Raw genomic sequence first — 25,179 nt, forward strand, 5'->3', positions numbered from 1 at the left:
TGTCACATATGGCCTCTTAGACATCCAGATCCAGATCAGAGTCCTGGTCCATTTTGACGGTCTGCAGACCAACACCGACACAACCACACACACACACACACACACACACACACATATATATATATTTACTGATATATTTTTGTATATATTGTCGCCGCTCGTCAGTCTGGATCTGGATGTCCCATAAGATCTCCGCCCTGTGAAACAGCCGCTTAAAATCAGCAGGTAACCGGACGCAGCGTCATCGGCTGATTTTTGTGTATTTACAAACTTTTTATTTTGAACACAAATGTAAACAATCTGAAACTGTGACGTCACGTGTTTATGATCGGAGCAGCGGAGGCGGCTGTGACGTCACTCCCGGTGTCAGGACGCACCGGAGGATCAACAACATGGCGGCAGCCTCTTGAACCGACCAGAGACCGGGACGGACCGGGACAGACTCCCCGGTGAGTCACACACACCGCAAGTCTCACCGGGAGACACATACCCATACACTGGGACACCGGAGACTTCCCCTGATATAATTATCACTGCAGCACATACACGGGTCCGTCCTCCTCACTGAGACACACTGAGGACATTTACTGCAGCACATAGACGGGTCCGTCCTCCTCACTGAGACACACTGAGGACATTTACTGCAGCACATAGACGGGTCCGTCCTCCTCACTGAGACACACTGAGGACATTTACTGCAGCACATAGACGGGTCCGTCCTCCTCACTGAGACACACTGAGGACATTTACTGCAGCACATAGACGGGTCCGTCCTCCTCACTGAGACACACTGAGGACATTTACTGCAGCACATACACGGGTTTGTCCTCCTCACTGGGACACACTGAGGACATTTACTGCAGCATATAGACAGCTCCGTCCTCTTCACACTGAGACACATTGAGGACATTCGCTGCAATGCATAGACGGGTCAGTCCTCCTTACTGAGACACACTGAGGACATTTACTGCAGCACATAGATGGGTCCGTCCATTCATTTAATTTATTGAAATGATCATTAAAAGGTGAAATATTATCTCTGCCTACATCTCCTGTCTTTACCTGCACAGGTGTGTGTCCAGGTCCAGGTGTGTCTCCAGGCTGGCGGCCCCGGCCCCCTCAGTGTCTCGCCCCCCCCTCATGGAGAGGATGAGGAAGATCAAGCGACAGCTGTCCCTCACTCTGGGGAGGGGGGGAGAGAGGGCACTGAGTGACACCATCAACCAGGAAGTGACATCACACAGTGACTCAGGTACATTTAGGACATTTCTCAGATTTTAGGACATTTCTCAGATTTTAGGAGGACATTTCTTACTTACTGTAGGACATTTTTAGGATTTTAGGATATTTTTACTGTCAGTTTAACTCTCACCACTCCTCCATCATCCCTCCATTATCCCTCCATCATCCCTCCATCACTCCTCCATCATCCCTCCATCATCCCTCATCACTCCTCCATCATCCCTCCATCATCCTCCATCACTCCTCCATCATCCCTCCATCACTCCTCCATCATCCCTCATCACTCTTCCATCATCCCTCCATCATCCCTCCATCACTCCTCCATCACTCCTCCATCATCCCTCCATCACTCCTCCATCATCCCTCCATCACTCCTCCATCATTCCTCCATCACTCCTCCATCATCCCTCATCACTCCTCCATCACTGCTCCATCATCCCTCCATCATCCCTCCATCATCCCTCCATCATCCCTCCATCATCCCTCCAACACTTCTCCATCATCCCTCCATCACTCCTCCATCATCCCTCCATCACTCCATCATCCCTCCATCAGAGGTGTCTCTTTGTTCTTCTGGAGGTTTGAAGTGTCACGGTTCATCTCTGAGGAAACCTCGAGGACTGGGACGCAGCCTGAGCTCCTACCTGAACCACACCGCGCGACTGGGTACTAATACTGCAAACACATGTACAAATACTGCTCCTACCTGAACCACACCGCACGACTGCATACTAATACTGCAAACACACATACAAATACTGCTCCTACCTGAACCACACCGTGCAACCTGGTACTAATACTGCAAACACACGTACAAATACTGCTCCTACCTGAACCACACCGCGCGACTGGGTACTAATACTGCAAACACACGTACAAATACTGCTCCTACCTGAACCACACAGCGCGACTGGGTACTAATACTGCAAACACACGTACAAATACTGCTCCTACCTGAACCACACAGCGCGACTGGGTACTAATACTGCAAACACACATACAAATACTACACTGCCTGAACCGCACTGCACGACTGGGTAGTAATACAGCAAACATGTACAAATACTGCACTGCCTGAACCACACCGTACAACTGGGTACTAATACTGCAAACAAATGTACAAATACTGCACTACCCTTCTTCTTTGTATGCATACTGACTGACGTATTAAAGTTTTAATCTACAGTTTCTAGTGTCATGAATCCTGTGTATACTGCAGCACTGCGTAGTCCTGTGTTGTATGGTGTAGTACTGTGTAGTGCTCTGTAGTCGTGTTTGTCCTGTGTAGTGCTTTGTAGTATTGTGTAGTACTGTGTAGTGCTGTGTAGTGCTCTATCTGTTTGTCCTGTGTAGTACTTTGTAGTATTGTGTTGTACTTTGTGGAACTCTGTGGTGCTGTGTAGTATTTTGTAGTGCTCTGTAGTCCTGTGCAGTACTATGTAATACTGGTGTCAGGTACTGCACTGATGTGATGTGTCTGTGTACTCAGAGATTGTCCATGAGGACGTGAAGATGAGTTCAGACGGAGAAAGCGATCCTCCGTCTTCGACTGATGACGTCCAGAGTCCAGTCAGAGTTCGCCTGAGGAGACAGAAGATCTCCACCGAGGTACACACTAATACACACATATACACAAATATCTACAAAAAACATACACGCAGAGACTGAGGAGATATCCACCGAGGTACACAAATACATATACACACCAAAATATGCACACAAATACATATACACACCAAAATATACACACAAATACATATACCCTCACACTAGTTTAGTTTAGTTTATTCACACATCATCAGCATTAGATATAGTATATATGTATATATATATATAATATATATATACAGTAGACACTTTTGATGGGGTCCCAGATTTCTAAAATAAAGTGGTATGAGACAAGATATGAGCCAGATATCCTTTGAGTACAACAACATACAAACAGGTGTGTAACAGATAAACCACAGATGATCCCGGCATTCTGGGTGCATTAGATTCGTAGGCACAATCGAGATATAATAGATCATTGAGTTAATGATCATTAAGTTAATCATACAATGATAGGAGTTGCATTTTTACCTTTTTCTTGAAGATGGAGATGGGATGCGACATTTTTAGCTTCCAGTCAAGCTCATTCCAAATCTGCAGTCCTCTGCACACAATACTAGGCTGGCACATTTGAACCTGTCCCTGTAATTTGGTTTTATTCCTTGTGGTATAGGTGTGCAAAGGAAGGAAGACTCTTAATGAGATCACACAGTTTATGGTTGCGTTTGTGTACAACCTGGTACATTATACAAGCATTCTGGAGGTAATTATACTCAGCAAGCCTTAGAAAATTGTAACGGTGGAAAAGTGTTCTAGTAGGAGAAAAAACTCAGACCATGATGAAGCATGTATGACTGTCTTTTGGAGATTTTCTAGCTTTTTTAGGTGAGTTGTAAATGTGTTACACCATTCGATATTGCAGTAATGTAGATGAGGCTCAGATGAAGTTTTATAAAGGGTGAGAAGCGCAGAGAGTGGAAGAAAATACCTCAACTTAAAAAACAAAGCAGCATATTTAGATAGTTTTTCGTTAGATCATCATTATGACATTTGAAATGAAGAAATCCATCAATGAGGATCCCCAGGAACTTTGTAGAGTTGACTCTTACAATATTCTGTCTGTTTATTTTGGGACAAATTTGCCTGGTGTCATTTTTTTGTTGGAACAGAATACAATGTAGTTTGTTTTGCTGATATTGAGAGGAAGTTTGTTGCACCTAAACCAGGTGTCTATTTTCACAAGCTTACTAGTTATGATTTGTTCAAGTTCATTTGGATTCTTGTGTGCAAAAAACAAGTAATAATACCTTATACGTATAATACCTTGTGTAGTGCAGATGAGAATAATTTCTTTTTTTTATTTTTTTTTTTTTATTGTGCAATATGACATTAAGTGACAATACAGGACAGACAGAAAACAGGTGTGAACAACAAACAACAACAGATTTTGTGTGTGTGTGTGTGTGTGTGTGTGTGTGTGTGTGTGATTTGAGAGTAAGAAAGACAGTAATATATAATATAATAGTAGTAATAAATATTATAATCGTCAGACATGGAGATGGAGATGAGTATACAGAAGGAAAAAATAAATACATAAAGAAAATAACATAAGTAACAACAACAACAACAATAATGATAATAATAATAATAATATTAATAATAGTAATAACAATAATAATAATAATAATAATAAGAATGAGGGTGGCAGAGAAGGGAGGAAAGTGGGGGGTCTTTATGAGATGAGATGTGATGCCTCATGTCCCTACCCACCCACACATGACCAGCCTGCGGCCCCCAACACCCCGGACCCCCAACCCCCACGTGCCCTGGACTGTGTGTGGCACAACACCTTACCCTATGTCTAGATGTATATGTAGTCTTTATCATTATTATTATTTTTTTTATACATTGTATTTATTTATCTATTTTATTTATTTATTTGTTTATTAATATATATATATTTTTTATTTTATTTTATTTTTATTTTATTTTAATGAGATAGTCTTTTAAGTGGTATGTAGTGCATTAAAACCGAGGAGATGGGTTGTTATGAACTGGCATTGTGTCCCCTTTCCTCTAGTCCTCTTAAACTAGTGTGTTGTGCATTAAAAAAGGTGATGTGCCACCTGAAAACAGTCCAGGGCGGGGGATTTTGGGTGGGGTGGGGGTGGAAGGGACCACAGGCCGTGGCCCAGCAAGCGTGACCCAGCAGGGACCAGAGTGGTAATTAGTAAGTGTAAATAAATAAATATATATATATATAAGTATAGTAAGTAAGTATATAAATATTAATAAATGTTAATCATGTTAATCATAATAGTTATAGTAATAACGATGGTTGTATCAATTACCCCCCCACCCCAAAATAAATAAATAAATAAATAAATAAATAGATAAATAAACAAACACATATATATAAATAGTGATCACAATGAATGGGAGTGAAGGTTACAGAGGCTGTAGTAATTGATGTAATAATAGCTTGTTGTAGGTGATGATTGTAAGAAAGTGATGAATGGTTGCCAGATAGTGTCATGATTATTGTCGGAGGAGTTTGTATTTTCTAAGGAGATATAACAATTTGTAAATATGTGTCCAGTGGTTATTGGTCGTCAGGCAGAAGAAGAAAGATAAAAATAAATAAATATATGAATCGGTGGTAATTACTAAGGATGGGAATGAAGGTGTCAGAGATCTGGGGCGGATGATGTGACTGGTTTGTGGCAGGTTATGATTGTAAAAAAGTGATGAATGATAGCCAGGTAGGGTTATGATTATTGTCAGAGGAGTTTGTACTTTCTAAAGAGATGTAGTCTGTGAGCAGGTTTTTCCAGTGTGTGATGTGTATGGAGTTCCGAGACTTCCAGTTCATGAGGATAGTTTTCTTGGCGACAGTCAGCGCCACTAGAAGTGAACGGGTGTGTGTGTTGTCAAGTTTTAATGTGGATACGTCTCCTAATAAACAGAGGGAAGGGGAAAGTGGGATGTGGCAGCCCATAATCTGAGATAAAGTTTCTGTGATGTTTCTCCAGAAGCGGTGAACAGGTGTGCAGTGCCAGGTTGCATGAATGTAGGTGTCAGTGCATTTTAGTGAGCAGTGTGAACAGTTTCCAGAGGCTGAGAAGCCCATTTTTTGCATTTTGTGTCCAGTCAAATGAGTTCTATGGAGGATTTTGTATTGTATGAGTTGTAAATTGGCATTTGTTACACATTTATAGAAATTACAAAGTAATTTCTATAAAAGATGCATGGTAGCTGGTGTAATTTACTGGGATCACACAGCAAAGATACGAACACCAGACATTATCCGCTGTACTGTCACAGAGCAGAGATACAAACAGTACACTAACATATATACACACAATATGTATATACACACACATATACACACTAAATTACACACATACACAGTTTGCATTAGAGGGCTTTACAGCAGGCACCATCCCTCTGTCCTTAGACCCTCAAAGAGACTAAGGAAAAACTCCCCAAAAAACCCTGTAACAGGGGAAAAAGTGGTAGAAACCTCAAGAAGAGCGACTGAGGAGGGAAACCTCTTCAGGACAGACAGACGTGCAATAAATGTAAATAACAATTAAAGTACAGTAATTACAAGCAGGAAAAAGAAAGGGGGAGGGGGGGTGCACAGCAATAATCGTAACAATAGCATACCATATAAAATAGTGATAGATGTAAATTAATTAATATTATTTATGATATCATGTAATGTTACATGCAAGTATCGTAAGTGTTGATAACAGTCATGTGTATATTAATAATGGAGGCAGTAGATGGTCGTGTCGAGCAGGATCACAGCATCAGTGTAACCAAGACACCATGACACCGGCTCAGCCATAGACAGGACCACAGCAACAGCACAACCAAGACCATGGTCCAGGCTGAGCATCAGTGAAGCCACAGCAAGAGCAAAGCCAAAGGCAGGATCACAGCATCAGCACAGCCATCATCACGATCCAGGTGCAGGGTTGCTGCAAAGATCAGGGAAAACTACGAAACAAGGGAGCAGAAATGCTGTGAGAAGAATCCGAGTTAGTGTAGTGCAGTGTGTTGGTTGGTTTGTTGTTTGGTTGGTTTGTTGGTTGGTTGGTTGACTGGTTGGTTGGTTGGTTGGTTGACTGGTTGGTTGGTTTGTTGACTGGCTGTATTGTTGGTTGGTTGGTTGGTTGGTTGGTTGATTTATTAGTTTGTGAATGGATGTGGACAGATTGATGTCTCCTGTCTCTCTGCTGTCTTTCAGGACATTAACAAACGTCTCTCGTTACCGGCTGACATTCGTCTCCCTGACGATTACCTGGAGAAGTTTAACTTGATTGGTCCAGCTCTGTTTGAGCAGCCAATAAGCAGACGGCTGCGCAGAGTGTCTCTGGTTTGCCCCTCACTTCTTGTCTACCAGATTCTATTGGATTCTGTTATTGAGACAGATTATATGAATCCCCTGTCTCTCTATCTGTGGTTCTGTCTGTCTCCCTATTTGTTTGTCTCTGTCTCTGTGTGTCTCTGCAGTCAGAGATTGGTTTTGGGAAACTGGAGACGTACATAAAACTGGACAAACTTGGAGAGGTGAGGATTCACTGTCTCTGCCTTTCTCTGTCTGTCTCTGTCTCACCAGTCCATCTCTACTAGTCTCTGTCTCTGTCAGTATCTGTCTCACCGGTCCATCTCTGCCAGTCTCTGTCTCACCTGTCTGTCTCTACCTGTGTCTGTCTAACCTGTCCATCTGTGCCTGTCTCTGACTCACCTGTCTGTCTCTGTCTGTCTCTGTCTGTCTCTGTCTCACTTGTCTGTCTCTACCTGTCTCTGTCTCACCTGTCCGTCTCTACCAGTCTCTGTCTTAACTGTCCATCTCTGCCTGTCTCTGTCTCATCTGTCTGTCTCTACCTGGCTCTGTCTTAACTGTCTGTCTACCTGTGTCTGTCTCATCTGTCTGTCTACCTGACTCTGTCTCACCTGTTTGTCTGCCTGTCCTCTATAGGGGACATATGCAACGGTGTATAAAGGTCGCAGTAAACTGACGGAGAACCTCGTGGCTCTGAAGGAAATTCGACTGGAACACGAAGAAGGAGCGCCGTGTACTGCGATCAGAGAAGGTACTGCATTACTTATACTACAGTACTAATTCTACCATACTCACACTACACTACTAACACTACTGTACTAACACTACAGCACTCATACTACAGTACTAATATAATAGTACTAAAACTGCAGTAATAACACTACAGTACTATAGTACTTGTACTACAGTACACTGTAGACTGCAGTACTAATGCTACAGTACTACTGTATTAATACTACAGCACTGACACAACAGTACTACTGCTATAGTACAAATACTATAGTACTGCAGTACTAACACTACAGCACTTACACTACAGTACTAATAACGGTCAGTAGGCTGGCCTCAGATTTCCTGAGGGCCCCTGATGTACTGAGGGCCCCTGATTTCCTGAGGGCCCCTGATGTACTGAGGGCCACAGATTTCCCGAGGGCCCCTGATGTTCTGATGGTCCACAAAGGCTCATATGTTAAAAGTGTGTCAGATATATATTTCGGCACTGAGCCTCGTAGTGATTTATAGACGAGCAGTGAGATTTTAAATTCCGTTCTCTGAGCGGCACGTATCCGGTGTGAGGATTTGGGAAGTCGTGGTCACATTTCCTAGTTTTTGTCAGGACTCTCGCAGCATCATTCTGAATCAGCTGGAGTTCAGCAGCTTGTTTCGAAAGGCCTACGCAGTAACGTGATCTGCTGAAAATAAAGGCGTGGGTGAACCTGTCACGGTCTCACTCTGACATTATTCCTCTGACTTTGGAAATGTTTTTAAATGACAGTAGGCAGATGAAGTTACTGATTTGATGTGACTGAAATTTAATCAGAGTCCAGGTAACCCCGAGGTTTCTTGATTGGCTCTTGGTTATAAGAGAGAGGGATTTAACTAGCTAACACTCTGCCTTTCTTGATACTGTGCCCCCCGCTCGCCCTGATCGTGGTCTGGTCCTGGTTGCGCCGATGTTGTGATCTTGCCTTTGGACAACTCCCTATCAACATGTGCATGAGACTGTTATCATCACTCTCAACATCATCATAGAGTGCAATTACTAATTTCACACCTACCATTATTGTAATATGACATGCATCTGTTTCTATTATTGCTGTGCCTCTCTCCCCCTCTCTCCTCCTCTCTCTCCCTCTCTCCCTCTCTCTCTCCCTCTCTCTCTCTCCCCCTCTCTCTCTCTCTCCCCCTCTCTCCTCCTCTCTCTTTCTCTTTCCTTTTTTGCCATGATTGTATTTCATTTGTTATTTACGACATCTATCACTCGTCTGTCCATCCTGAAGAGGGATCCCTCATCATCCTCTGCCGCTCTTCCTGAGGTTTCTTCCTCTTTTTTTCCCCGTTCAGGGGTTGTTTTTCGGGAGTTTTTCCTCGGGTGATGTGAGGGTCTGAGGGCAGAGGGATGTTGTACACTGTAAAGCCCTCTGAGACAGACTGTGTTTGTGATAATGGGCTCTATAAATAAAATTGACTTGACTTTCTGTGGCCCAAAGACAATGATCTGGTCTTATCTCTGCTGAGTTGCAGAACATTTTGATTCATCCAATCACTGATTTGCTCGATACAGCAACACAGACATTGTGCAGATTCATAAGTTTCTGCTGAAGGTGATATGTATATTTGCGCGTCATCTGCATAATTGTGGTAGGCTACTTTCTTATTTTGCATATGTCACGTTCATCTGCTCATACTTACAGTTTCCAGTTTAGGCAAAGTACTTCCTGTCATGAAGATATGACTTGAATCATTTAAGGACGGGTCCAGAGAGTCCAACCCAGCCTTCTAGTCTTTGTGATAAAATGGTGTGGTCCACTGTGTCAAAGGCAGCACTCAGATCCAGCAGCTCTAAACAGAAACTCAGAAACAGAGTCGGTGTTCAGGCAGATGTCATTTATTTATAAGTCGCTGGTGGACAACTTTTGTAATAACTTTAATAAAAATCAGTAAGTTTGAATTCGGCCGATAGTTGTTCCAGGCTGCTCTTGTTTAGCAGGGGCTTGATGTCTGCAGTTTTCAAAGCATTTGAAAAAGTGAGCGAGCGGAGAGACAGATTCACTGTAAGAGTGAGAGGTTTTACTTAACTGCTCAGGACAGTTTTAAGGAAATTAGTGGGTGAAACATCGAGGCAGCAGGTGGAAGGACTGAGACTGGAGATGATGTCTTCAGTGATTCGTCACTGATGGACTGAAACTGAACTTAGTAAGTTATGTTGAGACGCCTGCAGAAAAGTCTCATTATTCTTCTGCCCCGAACAGTCAGCTGCATCTCTGATGCCTTGAACCTTTTTAGTACTGCAAACTCGTTACGTTTGCTGGTGGAACCTCGTTGTGGAGATACTGGAACCGGAGGGTTAATTAATCTAGTTAGTTAATTTGTCCATGGTAATGGTAATGTACTAATGTGTGTCTGTTAATGTGTGTGTGTATCTGTTTTAATATGCATTTTAATGTGTGTGTATTTATGTGTGTGTGTGTGTGTGTCTTTGTTAATGTGCGTTTTAATGTGTGTGTATTAATGTGCGTGTGTGTTAATGTACTATTGTGTGTGTTAATGTGAGTGTGAATTAATGGGTTAGGGTTAGGGTTATTGTGTGTGTATGTGTGTGTGTGTGTGCGTGTGCGTGTGTGTACTGATGTGTGTATTAATATTTGTGTGTTTTTCTGCAGTGTCTCTGTTGAAGGATTTGAAACACGCCAACATTGTGACGCTGCATGACATCATCCACACACAGAAGTCCCTCACACTGGTGTTTGAGTATCTGGTGAGACACACACACACACACACACACACACACACACACACACACACACACACACACACACATATGCATACGTGTTTTTTTGTGTGTGTGTTTCGCCTTGAATCACATTTCTCGTGTGTTTTAGGACAAAGATCTGAAACAGTATCTGGACGACTGTGGAAACATCATCAACGTCCACAATGTTAAAGTGAGAAAACTTTAAAGTATCTGTCAGTACTCCTCTTTCTACCTTTATGTATTTATACTGCAGTCTACACATGAACACACAGACATTTTTAAGTGCTGTTTCGGAGCTGTTGTGAGCTGTGAGGTTTTGTGCTGTTTGGTTTTTGTTGTGAGCATGCGGAGGCTGTCAGCTGGAAGGACTCTCACTGTCTCAGATGTGAACTGATGAAGTCGGCTGATTCAATTCGATTCGATTCAATTCTATTCGATTTGCGCTCCATAGAGAAGCACTTTGACCTGAAACTTTTTAAACCAGTTTACCAGTGGTTTTTTGAACTGGTTTTGTCTCCTCAGCTCTTTCTGTTCCAGCTGCTGCGAGGTTTGTCGTATTGCCATCGGAGGAAAGTTCTCCACAGAGACCTGAAACCCCAAAACCTGCTTATCAACGAGCGAGGAGAACTCAAACTGGCTGACTTTGGTGAGTCCACTGCATCCACCACTGCAGCCAGACCACTAACACCATTATGACCATATACACCAGTATGACCACTTACACCAGTATGACCACTAACACCAGTGTTACAAACCTGGCTCACTGGTTTGCAACAAAGAGAGAGTCCACACAAAGTTTGCCAGGGAATAAGGAGATGTTTATTTAACTGAACATAATTAAAAGGAAAATAAGGTGCATATCCGTAGATCAGTGTGTGAGGTGGAATGAGGTGTGTGTGTGTGTGTGTGTGTGCGCAACAAACAGAGAACAAACCAAACTAACTAAACCATGTCGGCCATGTGGCGTCAGCTGCTCAACCACCAGAGAGAGAGCAGAGTGACTCCAGCAGCCCTTTTATAGAGGTAGGCCCCGCCTATAGGTGTGGCCAGCCATTTAGACGGCCCAACTACTGTGGGGCTGCAGCAAAGGAAGGAGCTGAGGAGAGAGGCACAGATTAGTGAGGCCGTCACACCAGTATGACCACTTACACCAGTATGACCACTTACACCAGTATGACCATATACACCAGTATGACCACTTACACCAGTATGACCACTAACACCAGTATGATCACTTATACCAGTATGACCACTAACACCAGTATGACCACTTATACCAGTATGACCACTAACACCAGTATGATCCCTTACACCAGTATGACCACTAACACCAGTATGATCACTTATACCAGTATGACCACTAACACCAGTATGACCACTTATACCAGTATGACCACTAACACCAGTATGATCCCTTACACCAGTATGACCACTAACACCAGTATGATCACGTACACCAGTATGACCACTAACACTAGTATGACCACTTACACCAGTATGACCACTTACACCAGTATGACCACTAACACCAGTATGATCACTTACACCAGTATGACCACTTACACCAGTATGACCACTGCCCACCACCCTCTGCACGGCATCATCATCAGGCAGAGGAGTGTCTTCAGTGACAGGCTGCTGTCCCTGTCCTGCTCCACTGACAGGCTGAGGAAGTCGTTTGTCCCACAGGCCATACGACTCTTCAACTCCTCCTCACACAGATAAACACTGTTTGCACTGTTGCACTGTTTTTACTGGTATTGCACTGTTTTATTGTTTATTGTTGTTTTATATCTTGTGTTTTTGCATATTCTGCATCTCTCTTTTTCTCTGTATATATTGCTTATATATTTATTGGTCTATATTCTATTCTGTATGTTTAATATGCTGCTGGTTACTTAAATTTCCCTTGGGATCAATAAAGTACCTATCTATCTATCTATCTATCTACCAGTATGACCACTTACACCAGTATGACCATATACACCAGTATGACCACTTACACCAGTATGACCTCTAACACCAGTATGACCATATACACCAGTATGACCACGAACACCAGTATGACCACTAACACCACTACAGACAGAGAAACAGACAGAGTCAGACAGACAGACAGACAGACAGACAGAGACACACTGAGAGACAGAGAGACACACAGTCTCTTTCCTCAGTTGCTGACATCAACATTTAGCTTTTGTAGTTTACTGAGACAGTTTACTACAGTTTACTAAGACAGTGGAAGACATGTTTCCACTTGTAATCCTCTTGTGGAGGACAAGTTGACTTATTTTACATGACTTTGGACCAGAGTGTCTTCCAGGTGAGTGTGATGTCATGTTGTGATGGCACAGAGGTATGGTGTCTCTCAGGTTTGGCTCGAGCAAAGTCCATCCCGACGAAGACGTACTCCAACGAAGTGGTGACGCTGTGGTACCGACCGCCAGACATCCTACTGGGCAGCACTGACTACTCCACCCACATCGACATGTGGTCAGTACTGCAAGCACCATATCTATAACTATTACTATGACTACAACTATACATAGAAAATTTTATAACTACAACTATATCTATAACTATTATTATAACTGCAACATTATCTGTAACTATTACTATAACTATAACTATATCTATAACTATAACTATTATTATAACTACAACTATATTAATAACTATTATAACTACAACTATACATATAACTATTATAACTACAACTATATCTATAACTATTACTATAACTACAACTATATCTCAAGTCAAGTCAAGTCAGTTTTATTTATAGAGCCCATTATCACAAACACAGTCTGTCTCAGAGGGCTTTACAGTGTACGACATCCCTCTGCCCTTAGACCCTCACATCACCCGAAGAACAACTCCCCAAAAAGAACCCCTGTAACGGGGAAAAAAAGGAAGAAACCTCAGGAAGAGCAGCAGAGGATGATGAGGGATCCCTCTTCAGGACGGACAGACGAGTGATAGATGTCGTTAATAACAAACGAAATATAATCATGGCAAAAAAGGAAAGAGAAAGAGAGGGGAGAGAGGGCGGGGGTGGGGGGGCACAGCAATAATGAGCATAGAGAGCATTAATTGTAATGCTCTCTATGATGATGTTGAGAGAGATGATATCATATGCAACAGTCTCATGCATATGTTTAAAGGGAGTTGTCCAAAGGCAAGATCACAACATCGGCGCAACCAGGACCAGACCACGATCAGGGCGAGCGGGGGACACAGTAGGCAGGATCACAGCATCAGCACAGCTATCACCATGGTCAGGCACAGTCAAAGTTACGGCCAGGATCCAGGGAAACTAGGAAACAAGGGAGCAGGAACGCTCCCGAGAGGCAACAGGATTAGCGTAGTGCAGTTCAACAGACCCAGGCTCTGTAATCGCGAGCCCCAGGTAGTGAGAGTACCACATGGCTATCACAGATGTTAGGCTAAGCTAAACTACTGAGGCAAAACTACTGAGGCTAAACTACTGAGGCTAAGCTACTGAGGCTAGGCTAAACTACTGAGGCTAAGCTAAACTACTGAGGCTAAGCTAAACTACTGAGGCTAAACTACTGAGGCTAAACTAAACTACTGAGGCTAAACTACTGAGGCTAAGCTAAGCTTACAAACGGCAATGCAGTTAACAGACATGCATGATTTTCGATGGCGGCATTGAGAGAAGGAAAGGAGCTCAGCGTATCAGGGGAAGTCCCCCGGCAGGTTAAACCTATGTCAGCCTAACTAGGGGCTGGTCCAGGCAGCCTGAGCCAGCCCTGATTATAAGCTTTATCAAAGAGGAAAGTCTTAAGTCTACCCTTAAAAGTTGAAACGGTGTCTGCCTCTCTGACCGAAACTGGAAGATGTTTCCATAAAAGAGGAGCATGGTAGCTGAAGGCTCTGGTTCCCATCTGCATTTTCAGAGCGCAGTGATCTTGAGGGTTGGTAAGGAACTATGAGCTGTGACCGATAGGATGGAGCCTGACCATTTAGAGCTTTGTAAGTAAGGAGGAGGATTTTAAACTCAATCCTGGATTTCACAGGGAGCCAGTGCAGAGAAGCTAAAACAGGAGAAATATGGTCCCTTTTCTTGGTTCCCGTTAAAACACGAGCAGCAGCGTTCTGCACCAGCTGGAGAGACCTAAGAGATTTGTTGGGGCAACCAAATAATAGGGAATTACAGTAATCCAGCCTAGAGGTGACAAATGCATGTACTAATTTTTCAGCATCTGTTTGGGAGACGATATGTCTAATTTTTGCGATGTTACGCAAGTGAAAGAAAGCCGTCCTTGAAGTTTTGTTTTATATGGGAGGCAAAGGATAAATCCTGGTCAAATAAAACTCCGAGGTTCCTTACAGTTGTGCTAGAGGCCAAGGTAATGCCATCTAGAGAAATTACATTGTTGGAAAAGGAGCTTCTGAGGTGTTTTGGGCCAAGAACAATAACTTCAGTTTTGTCTGAATTCAACATCAGGAAATTACGGCTCATCCAGGCTTTTACATCCTTAAGACATGTTTGAAGTCTAGATAGCTGATCAGTTTCATCTGGTTTCATAGATAGATATAATTGTGTATCATCAGCATAACAATGGAAATTTATAGAGTGTTTTCTAATTATGTTGCCTAGAGGAAGCATATATAAAGTGAAAAGGATTGGTCCAAGCACCGAACCTTGTGGCACTCCAAAGCAGACCTTTGTATGTGCGGAGGGTTGATCATTGATGTGAACAAATTGGGAACGATCTGATAAGTATGACTTAAACCAGGCTAGTGACGTTCCTTTAAGGCCAATTGAGGTTTCAAGTCTGTGCAGCAAGATTTGATGGTCAATAGTGTCAAATGCAGCACTGAGATCTAATAGGATTAAAACAGAGACCAGACCCGTGTCAGAAGCGATAAATAAGTCGTTATTAATTTTTACTAGTGCCGTGTACTATAATGAACTCTGAAGCCTGACTGAAAGTCCTCGAATAAATCTATGTCGATAACTATTACTATAACTACATCTACAACTATATCTATAACTATACTACAACTATAACAATAACTACAACTATGACTATAATTATACAACTATAACTATAACTTCAACCATATCTGTACACTAACTACTCCACCCACATTGACATGTTGTCAGGCACTATAACTATAATTATAATTACACATAAGTAGTAACTCATTTTATCTCTGTATCTATGTTTACAAGTGTGCATGCTCCAGGTGTGTTGAGGATGTTGAGGGCGTTGAGGTTGTTGAGGGTGTTGAAGGTGTTGAGGGTGTTGAGGGTGCTGAGGGTGTTGAAGGTGTTGAGGGCGTTGAAGGTGTTGAGGGTGTTGAGGGTGCTTTCCTAAGGTGGTGTGCATGCTCCAGGTGTGTTGAGGGTGTTGAAGGTGTTGAGGGTGTTGAGGGTGCTATCCTAAAGTGGTGTGCATGCTCCAGGTGTGTTGAGGGTGTTGAGGGTGTTGAAGGTGTTGAGGGTGTTGAGGGTGTTGAGGGTGCTATCCTAAGGTGGTGTGCATGGTGCATGGTGGGGAGAAGAAGGGTGACAGCAGATACTGTCATTGATCTCAGCCTCAGCTCATCACCACAAAGCTCGGCGTTGTTGGTGAATGGGACCTACAAATGACTCGGTCAAATGACAAAAATGACACAAAAATCTTTATTGGAAAGGAGGTGGCGAGTCTGACACACTGCACCCGTACTCTCCATGTTGCAAGAACAAAAGAAAAGTAGAGTTAAAGGAAAAACAGAATCTCACAGTTTTTGCCACCACAATAACCTTAACTATAAATACAACTACAACTGTAATTACACACTGACTACTCCACCCACATCGACGTGGTCAGTACTGCCAGCATAATGACCATAACCATAACTATAATCATAACTACGACTACAGTTATAACCATAACCCTAGTTATATACACTCCGCTCCAAAAGTATCAGAACAGTGAGGTCAAATGCTTTATTTTTGCTGTAGACTGAAAACATTTTAGTTTGAAATGGAAAGATAAATATGAGACAAGAGATCAACATTTCAGCTTTTATTTCCAGGTATTTACATCTGGATCTGATACACAAGTAGAAGATAGTATTATTTGTAACGGAACACTACAATTTTAGGTGAGCAAAAGTAATGGAACAAATAGACTTAAATATATTCAAGTGACCTAATAGACTTAATATTTAGTTGCAAATCCTTTTCTTGCAATAAATGCATCAAGCCTGTGACCCATTAACATCACCAAACATTTGCATTCTTCTTTTGTGATGCTTTTCCAGGCCTTCACCGGAGCCTCTTTCAGTTGTTGTTTGTTTTCGGGGGTTACTCCCTTCAGTCGCCTCTTAAGCAGGTAAAATGCAGGCGCTATAGGGTTAATGTCTGGAGATTGACGTGGCCAGTCTAAAACCTCCCACCTCTTGCCCCTGATGAACTCTTTTGTTGTTTTGGCATTGTGTTTTGGGTCATTATCTTGCTGCATGATGAAGGATCTCAGTTTGGTTGCATCTTTCTTTAAATTGGCAGACAAAATGTTTCTGTAGACTTTTAAATTCATTTTGCTGCTACCATCATGTGTTACATCATCAGCAATGGCTCTGATTGATTTGCCATCTTCTCTCAGCTTCACAGTGGTTTGTTTTCCACCCATAGACAGCGATCTGGTTTTCATGTTGGTTATGAATGACTGACTGAATGACTCGTCAAAAAATGATTGGGAAAATCATGGGAAAATTGTCGCCAATCTGTGCCAGGAAAAAACGGCTGTTAGTCTGGTTACTTCTGTGTCAGAACCGCTTGGGTCTCTGAAGTCCTCCGAAAGAAACGAATGCTGGAAGCTGGTGGGATTTGATATGAAAGAGTTCACCGCACTCTCAGAGACAGCGACTTCAGTAAACCCGAGTCAAGCTCCACTGCTCAAACAGAATCTTTCTTATACCGAGCAGTCTCGACCCATAACCCCCAAAAAACTCCCCAAGTCTCCCCCTCATTTCTAAAAACCAACCAGTCGGAGACCTTCAGTGCTAGAGTCCCACGTAACACGTGTTAGCAGAACGTTTGGTCTGACAGTGTCTCTGCCCTGAGTGGCGCTCAGCGTTCAGTCCGCTGCTGTTTAACAGAACGTGGCCGTGCACTCAAGACGTCCACAGCGTCTGTCCCGACTTCACACAAGTAAGTTTAAGTCTGCGCTAAACTCAAAAAAACAAAGTAGTTTTCATTTACCAGTAGTTCTGGATCTTTTTCAATCTGCAGTTTTTGAAAGTTTGAAAACTCAGACATGGTACATTTGTTTGAATATTTCACTGAAATCAGGATTTGATATCTTGCTCTTCATAATACCTACAGTCGTTACAGGATGCTGAGTGTTACTGAGGGCTGAACGCCGGCTGAATGGCAGCTCAAACTTGCGAGGTCTCGTATCCGCAGCAGGCCTGTTTCGGGAGCATTTGAATAAAGAATTGTGGAGATAATATAGATGTTAACTGATTTGGCATATTGTGAAAAGTATAGTGTGACGGACTTGCGGGACAAACTTTTCATTGGATGAAAAGATTTCAGTGCTGTGTGATGGGAGCTGATGAATGATGATTTTTCAAGTTTGAAAAGTGAAAGTGAAATGGACAGCTGGGATTGGCTCCAGGCCCCCCCGCGAGGACAAGCGGTTACAGAAAAAGAATGAATGAATGAAAAGTGAAATGTCTACACATGTAGGTTTAATGTAATAACTTCTGCCCACTTCATGCAGTCATCGTCAAATTTAATACATCCACTGAGTCCTTACTGGAGACGGTGCTAACCGAATTTCATGTGAATCCCTGCAGCTGATTGTGAAATTTAAACTTTTCACACTTGTGTCAGACATAACGTTCTGAGACTGCTCAATGAAGCTTGGTTTAATTCTCTGTCTCTCTGTCTGTCTCTCTGTCTTTCTCTCTGTCTCTCTGTCTCTCTGTCTGTCTGTGCTCAGGGGTGTTGGTTGTATCTTCTATGAGATGGCGACAGGTCGTCCTCTGTTTCCTGGGTCGACGGTGGAGGAGGAGCTTCACTTTATCTTCAAACTCCTCGGTGAGATTCAGATTCTGTTGTTCTGATCCACAAAATACACACAACTGTATATTTTCAGTGTTTGGTGTATTTTCAGTGTTGATGTATTTTGAGTGTTTGATGTGTTTTTGTGTGAATTTGTTGTGCAGGGACACCCACAGAGCAGAGCTGGCCTGGAATCAGTTGTGCTGAAGAATTTTTGGCATTTAACTTCCCTCAATACAGAGCAGAGACGCTGACTCACCACACCCCAAGGTACACATCTCTACTGCGCATAGTACACAACTCTGATACACACAGTACTCAGCTACCCTGTGTGTGTGTGTGTTTTATTCAGGCTCAGTAGTGACGGTGTGGACCTGTTGTCAAAGTTCCTGCAGGTCAGTGAATGTCTCACCGATTTTCAACAGTAACCCTTTATAAGCACAAAAAGAACAACCATAATAATACTTTTTAAAAAACAAAAGTAATAACAATATTAATAATGACAATATAATAATAACATCAATAAGAATACTATCAACAATAATAACAAGACAGGAAGTGACATCACAACGCCTGTTTTTTTCTTTGAACATTAGTTTGAAGGGAAGAAGAGGATCTCCTCGGCAGAGTCAATGACTCATTGTTATTTCAGTAACCTTGGCAACAGAGCAGCGACACTTCCTGACAGTGAGTTAAAACACGACCTTTGTACATTTACCAATAATTTCTTTGTCTGTGTATATTTGCTGATGATGATTTTTGCAAAGTGATCCTACTCAATAAAATGTCAAGTTCTTCTACATTAAAAAAAAAAAAAACACGACCTTTGACCCTGCTTTCATCTGTGATGTCATGTGCTGAGACATCATACACTCACTGTGAACATTGTTTCAGCGACGTCCATCTTCAGTCTGCCCGAGATCCACCTGGAGAGGGAAACAACCAGACCCACCGTCGCACCTGAGCCAGGTAACACCCACCTGAGCCAGGTAACACCCACCAGAGACAGGTAACACCCACCAGAGACACGTAACACCCACCTGAGCCAGGTAACACCCACCAGAGACAGGTAACACCCACCTGAGCCAGGTAACACCCACCTGAGCCAGGTAACACCCACCTGAGCCAGGTAACACCCACCAGAGACAGGTAACACCCACCTGAGCCAGGTAACACAAAACCTGGGACAGGTAACACAAAACCAGAGACAGGTAACACCCACCTTAGACAGGTAACACCCACCTGAGCCAGGTAACACCCACCAGAGGCAGGTGACACCCACCTGAGCCAGGTAACACCCACCTGAGACAGGTAACACCCACCAGAGACAGCTAACACAAAACCAGAGACAGGTAACACAAAACCGGAGACAGGTAACACCCACCAGAGACAGGTAACACCCACCAGAGACAGGTAACACCCACCTGAGCCAGGTAACACCCACCAGAGACAGGTAACACCCACCTGAGCCAGGTAACACAAAACCTGGGACAGGTAACACAAAACCAGAGACAGGTAACACCTGTCCCAGGTTTTGTGTTACCTGGCTCAGGTGGGTGTTACCTGTCTCTGGTGGGTAACACAAAACCAGAGACAGGTAACACCCACCTGAGACAGGTAACACAAAACCTGAGACAGGTAACACCCACCAGAGACAGGTAACACCCACCTGAGCCAGGTAACACCCACCTGAGCCAAGTAACACAAAACCTGGGACAGGTAACACAAAACCAGAGACAGGTAACACCCACCTTAGACAGGTAACACCCACTTGAGCCAGGTAACACCCACCAGAGGCAGGTGACACCCACCTGAGCCAGGTAACACCCACCTGAGACAGGTAACACAAAACCTGAGCCAGGTAACACCCACCAGAGACAGGTAACACCCACCTGAGCCAGGTAACACCCACCAGAGACAGGTAACACCCACCTGAGCCAGGTAACACCCACCTGAGACAGGTAACACCCACCTGAGACAGGTAACACAAAACCTGAGACAGGTAACACCCACCAGAGCCAGGTAACACCCACCAGAGACAGGTAACACCCACCTGAGCCAGGTAACACCCACCTGAGACAGGTAACACCCACCTGAGACAGGTAACACAAAACCTGAGACAGGTAACACCCACCAGAGCCAGGTAACACCCACCAGAGCCAGGTAACACCCACCGGAGGCAGGTAACACAAAACCAGAGACAGGTAACACAAAACCGGAGACAGGTAACACCCACCAGAGACAGGTAACACCCACCAGAGACAGGTAACACACACCTGAGACTATTAAGGCTTGACGCGTCACACCGTTTCACACCACGCGCGTCATGAGAGCGTGAGCGGCGCTGAGCGTGTTGTTTTTGTTTTGGCGCTCATGTCATCAGGTTAGAGCACGCACGCTGCTCCCCTGAGCAGCGCCTGTCAGGCGCGTCTGAGCCGCGCGTCAGCTGCAGGTGATTATCTTGAATCTGTATTAGTCTTTATTGCAGTTTAAAAGTCTCTCTCTGTTACACAAATGAGGAAGTACAAAAAAGTCAATCAGTTCAAAATAAAAGTACTCTGACAGAATTCCTTCAGGTATTTTATCTTGAAATACTTTCAGGAGTGTGATGGTGACAGTGAGGAGCTGCATGGCTTCATAAATGTGTGGAATTTATTTTTATAAATGTGAATTATTTAAAAAAAAAAAACAACTTAAACAGCAAAATATATATATATGATTAATTTTGATTAATGATTCACAGAGCATGGAATTAATTTGATAAATTTTTGTAAGTGCTTGACAGCCCTTAAAAAACTTTTTTTTTTTTTTTTGTTTTTTTTTTCTGACCAGCCAACAGTCCGGCTAAGAGGCGGAGTCTTCTGTTCTGACATCACCAGGGAGGCCGAGTCTGTTGTTCTGACATCACCAGGAAGGCGGGGTCTTTTGTTCTGACATTACCAGGGAGGCGGAGTCTGTTGTTTGTGGGTTTTTTCTGTGGTTGTAAAAGAAGAGAAGAAGAAAACAAAGTGAGCATTGATCAGATGTTTTTTGGTGGCTGCTGATGGCGGCTGCAGGGACTGATGCAATAACGAGCGTCATCATGCTGTCACTGATGAACGGATAACTGCTGCCTGAGCTGAAGTCCTCACGCTGGAAACACTTGAATCCAGGTATCACCTGAGTGATATCAGCGATGAGGTCACACCGACGATGTCACCATCTGGTTTGTTTGCACTAAACTGAAACATTTTTATATTCCTTCTGTTTACAAAATGCCACAAACTAAACAGAAGGACTGGGGGCTCAGTGGATTGAGTGGCGCCCCACGTACAGAGCTTGTGTCCTCGCCGTAGCGGCCGCAGATTTGAATCCAGCCTCGGCTCTTTGCTGCATGTCTTCCTCTCTCTCTGTCCCCGTTTCACGCTCACACTGTCCTGTCAATTGAAGGCAAGAAAAGGCCAAAAAACAAAACAAAACAGAAAGACTGAAATTAGAGAAGTTAACCCTTTTCTCTCTGAGGAACTCGGCTTGATTTCTTTTGAAAACATGCGAAGAGTGCGACGAGCAGCGAAAGAGGAAATGACCATAAAATTAGTTAAAAGTAGAAAAAAAATTACTAAAGACATGACGTTACAGAAATAATTCTATAACAAAATTTTAAATTTGTTATTATGATCATAACATTTTGTTAACCCCATTGGCTGCTTTCTTGCCTCTTTCTCCTGTTTTTTTTAAAAAGGAATGGCACCGATGTGATTGGGCTTCGAAGGGTTAGAGACTTTTAAAAAGGCTTCAAAAGGGTTAATACCTCTGAATTCAAAGTTAATTGATTGAGTTTAAAGCTAGAAGTGAACAGAGTTGACAGTTCACCAGTTTTATAGTGTGAACAAAAACTGATGAAGAAAAGCGATTTTATAAAAGTCCGTTATGTCCTTTATTATGAAAAACCTGCAGAAGAAGCCATGTTTGGACTGTTTTGTTCTGAAAGGGTGAAACTGGCTTCAGCTGTTCTGCATGTGTGTCTGTGTGTGTGTGTGTGTGTGTGTGTGTGTGTGTGTGTGTGTGTGTGTGCGTGCGTGTGCATGTGTGTGTGTGTGTGTGTGTATATATGTGTCATACACTCAGACAGAATACTGGAATATATAGAAATATATATATAAAAATATATACAAAATATACATGCTGATACTGCAAAACACACAGTCATACTGTAAATATAATTTTTATTTATGATGATTTTAGGCTTTTAATCAACAACAAAGGCACACCAGTTGAACCTGGTCTGCATGCTCTACCAGTGGCGATCGACCAGGTGAGCGACCAGGTGATCTGGATGTGACGTTGACGAACTTTTTGCAGGAATGTTTTCAGGAGTCTTAATATTTTTGAAAAGAACTGATTTTGCTGATGTGAATTTTTTATTTTCTTGGTGTGAAGAAATGTGAGCAATAGAGAAATATTGATAAGAAGACAATATGATTGATCAGTGTCAATAATAACAATAATCTGCTGTAATAATGTATGTGAGGTTACTGAAAATATCAAAGAATTGATTGCAGATCTTTGGCCACTGAGCGTAATGTTTGTGCTGCTCGGAGAGCCAATCAAAGCGAGGATACAACATTCACACAGAGTAAAACATCTGTCAGAGTTCAGAAACCCCAAAATCAAAACACCTCTGCAGTCGCTTCTTTACTCTCATCAATCTAATCAATCATTCAGGTGAATGTTTACTTTGAATCACATTTGGAGGAAGAAGTGATGTCATGAGGGTGGAGTCAAAATGAGCCACGTTGGACGACCGTTGAATGTAACTTTAAAGCGTCCGTGACGATAACAATATTATTCTGTGGCTGCTGTTGTGAGGCTGAATATCAGGTGTCTGATGGAGTCGCTGGTTTTCAGGAACGTCACCTGACAAATCACCTAACCCTAACCCAAACCAAGATCGGGCCGATCGGCATCACTCAGTGAACCCAACTCAGGAGTGCTCCGTTAAAACTGACACTTTGGACAGCTGCTGTCTCAGGCTCATAGACAGTAAAGGGTTAAAGCCAGTGGGTCATGTGACTCAGTGAGACATCTGCATTTTCTACGAGAAGCTGTGACAGCCAAAGCTTGGTCATGTTGAGTCTGATTTTGACATTTTTGGGTGTTAGTCTTGTGACTGATTAAAAAAAAAAAAAAGATTCAATCTGAGAAGTCAAATCTCACTGAATCACAGTTCCTGATCGCTGTCGTGGTCGCAGTCATAGTCAAGCCACTGTGAGACTTTCAACGCAAAATCTGTCAGCAGGGAGGTTTCCATTAATCCTGAAATTGTTCAAACTGAGATTGTGAATATAAAAAAATGTCAAATGGAAACAATTCAATTACGAAAAAACCCTCCCATTTATAGCAAAACAGTTTCCCTGCTCACACGAAGCGGTGTTTCAGGCGACTGTAAAAGACATATTTGTCCAAACTGCAGCGGAAACACTCTTTAGTCTGTTCTAGGTCACATGACACTGTGAGGTCACAGGAACTGGCTCCCTCATGATGCAGCAGGAGCTACAAGAGCTGTTATTGCATCACATAACTCTGAGAAAGTGTTTAACCCACAATTCCTCTGTGAAATCGTGGACTACATCTCCCAGAAATCCCTCATACGTGTCCACTCCCACGTATGAGGGGCTCGCCTTTCCATCACGGCTCCATAACACGCCTACGTGGCCTTGGATTGGAAATAATGACGGCTAGTGCGGTGGCTGCAATAGAAATAAAGTTGCTGATGTTTTGAACATCCGTCGCCATGGTTACTGGGATGTTATCACCAGAGGAGAAGTCACATGACATCTCTCAGAGGAAACAGTCAGCTCCACGTTGAGTTTTATCCACATTTACAAAATATCACTTCAGTTTTGATCAGATCTGTGATGGAAACGACTGCTGCGGATTCGTCTCAGAGAAACAGAAACAGGATGACTGCTAGTTTGTTTTCTGTCTTAAGTCGCGTTTTTGTCGTTAAAGGATCTTTCTTTGTAGTCCATGAGGATCCAGATGCTGTTTTTTTCTGCTTCTGTAAAAATGGACTGACATGCTTTGTTTCGGTTGACATCATGACAGAGTTATCTGCAATATCCTCACTGCATAATGTGAATCTTACAGAGAACCCCAGGCGTTTGTTTTCTGAGTTTTATTCATGTGCCGGGAAAAAACTACATATTATCTGAAGCTAAAGCTGATGTGCACACTTGAAATATCTGTATGGAGAATAAAGTAGATCCTGTTGTTGTGTACAAACATGTTTATGTGTATTCTGGACATATTTACAGTACACACATAGACATTAAAATTAAATTCCATTTTCATTGTTTTTTGTTTTTTTTTTTTGTTTGCCCTGACCTTTGACCTCCAACTGCTATGATCTACAACAATAGTTGTCAACTGGTGGAATGAGGTCCAAAAGAGGGTCACGGGTCCATTTTGAATGGACTGTAAGTAACGTGCAACCACGTCAAGTCTCTGAAAAACACATTTTATCTTAAAGAACAGTGAGTTTGCAGCATAGAG

The 25,179-nt window shown here is 42.8% G+C and overlaps 1 protein-coding gene across 3 annotated transcripts; it reads left to right on the forward strand.

Annotated features, from left to right (window-relative positions):
- Positions 1–313: 313 nt before the first annotated feature.
- LOC121946648 (cyclin-dependent kinase 16) lies at positions 314–24,975 on the forward strand. 3 transcript variants are annotated; one of them, XM_088082817.1, is made up of 17 exons: positions 314–449; positions 1,071–1,252; positions 1,798–1,908; positions 2,732–2,850; positions 7,046–7,174; positions 7,312–7,368; positions 7,781–7,895; positions 10,528–10,622; positions 10,747–10,809; positions 11,142–11,265; positions 12,992–13,112; positions 18,584–18,681; positions 18,810–18,915; positions 18,998–19,040; positions 19,242–19,332; positions 19,540–19,654; positions 21,478–24,975. In XM_088082817.1, the coding sequence occupies exons 1-17, from the start codon at positions 325–327 to the stop codon at positions 21,491–21,493; spliced, it is 1,710 nt and encodes a 569-aa protein (XP_087938943.1). In that variant the 5' UTR covers positions 314–324; the 3' UTR covers positions 21,494–24,975. The 3 variants fall into 3 exon arrangements, with proteins under 3 accessions (XP_087938943.1, XP_087938944.1, XP_087938945.1); XM_088082818.1 differs by having other exon boundaries at positions 19,540–19,614; XM_088082819.1 differs by lacking the exon at positions 1,798–1,908.
- Positions 24,976–25,179: the final 204 nt, after the last annotated feature.

This window comes from Plectropomus leopardus, chromosome 10 (genome assembly GCF_026936395.1).
Source record: "Plectropomus leopardus strain MGB_pleo_1.0 chromosome 10, ASM2693639v1, whole genome shotgun sequence".
Taxonomy (NCBI): domain Eukaryota; kingdom Metazoa; phylum Chordata; class Actinopteri; order Perciformes; family Serranidae; genus Plectropomus; species Plectropomus leopardus.

Excerpts from the sequence above, each read along its gene's own strand:
- LOC121946648 (XM_088082817.1), top strand. The coding sequence starts at position 325 with ATGATCGGAGCAGCGGAGGCGGCTGTGACGTCACTCCCGGTGTCAGGA. Across the intron at positions 7,896-10,527 it reads GTGTACTGCGATCAGAGAAG|TGTCTCTGTTGAAGGATTTG; the intron begins GTACTGCATTAC and ends GTTTTTCTGCAG. Across the intron at positions 11,266-12,991 it reads ACTCAAACTGGCTGACTTTG|GTTTGGCTCGAGCAAAGTCC; the intron begins GTGAGTCCACTG and ends GGTGTCTCTCAG.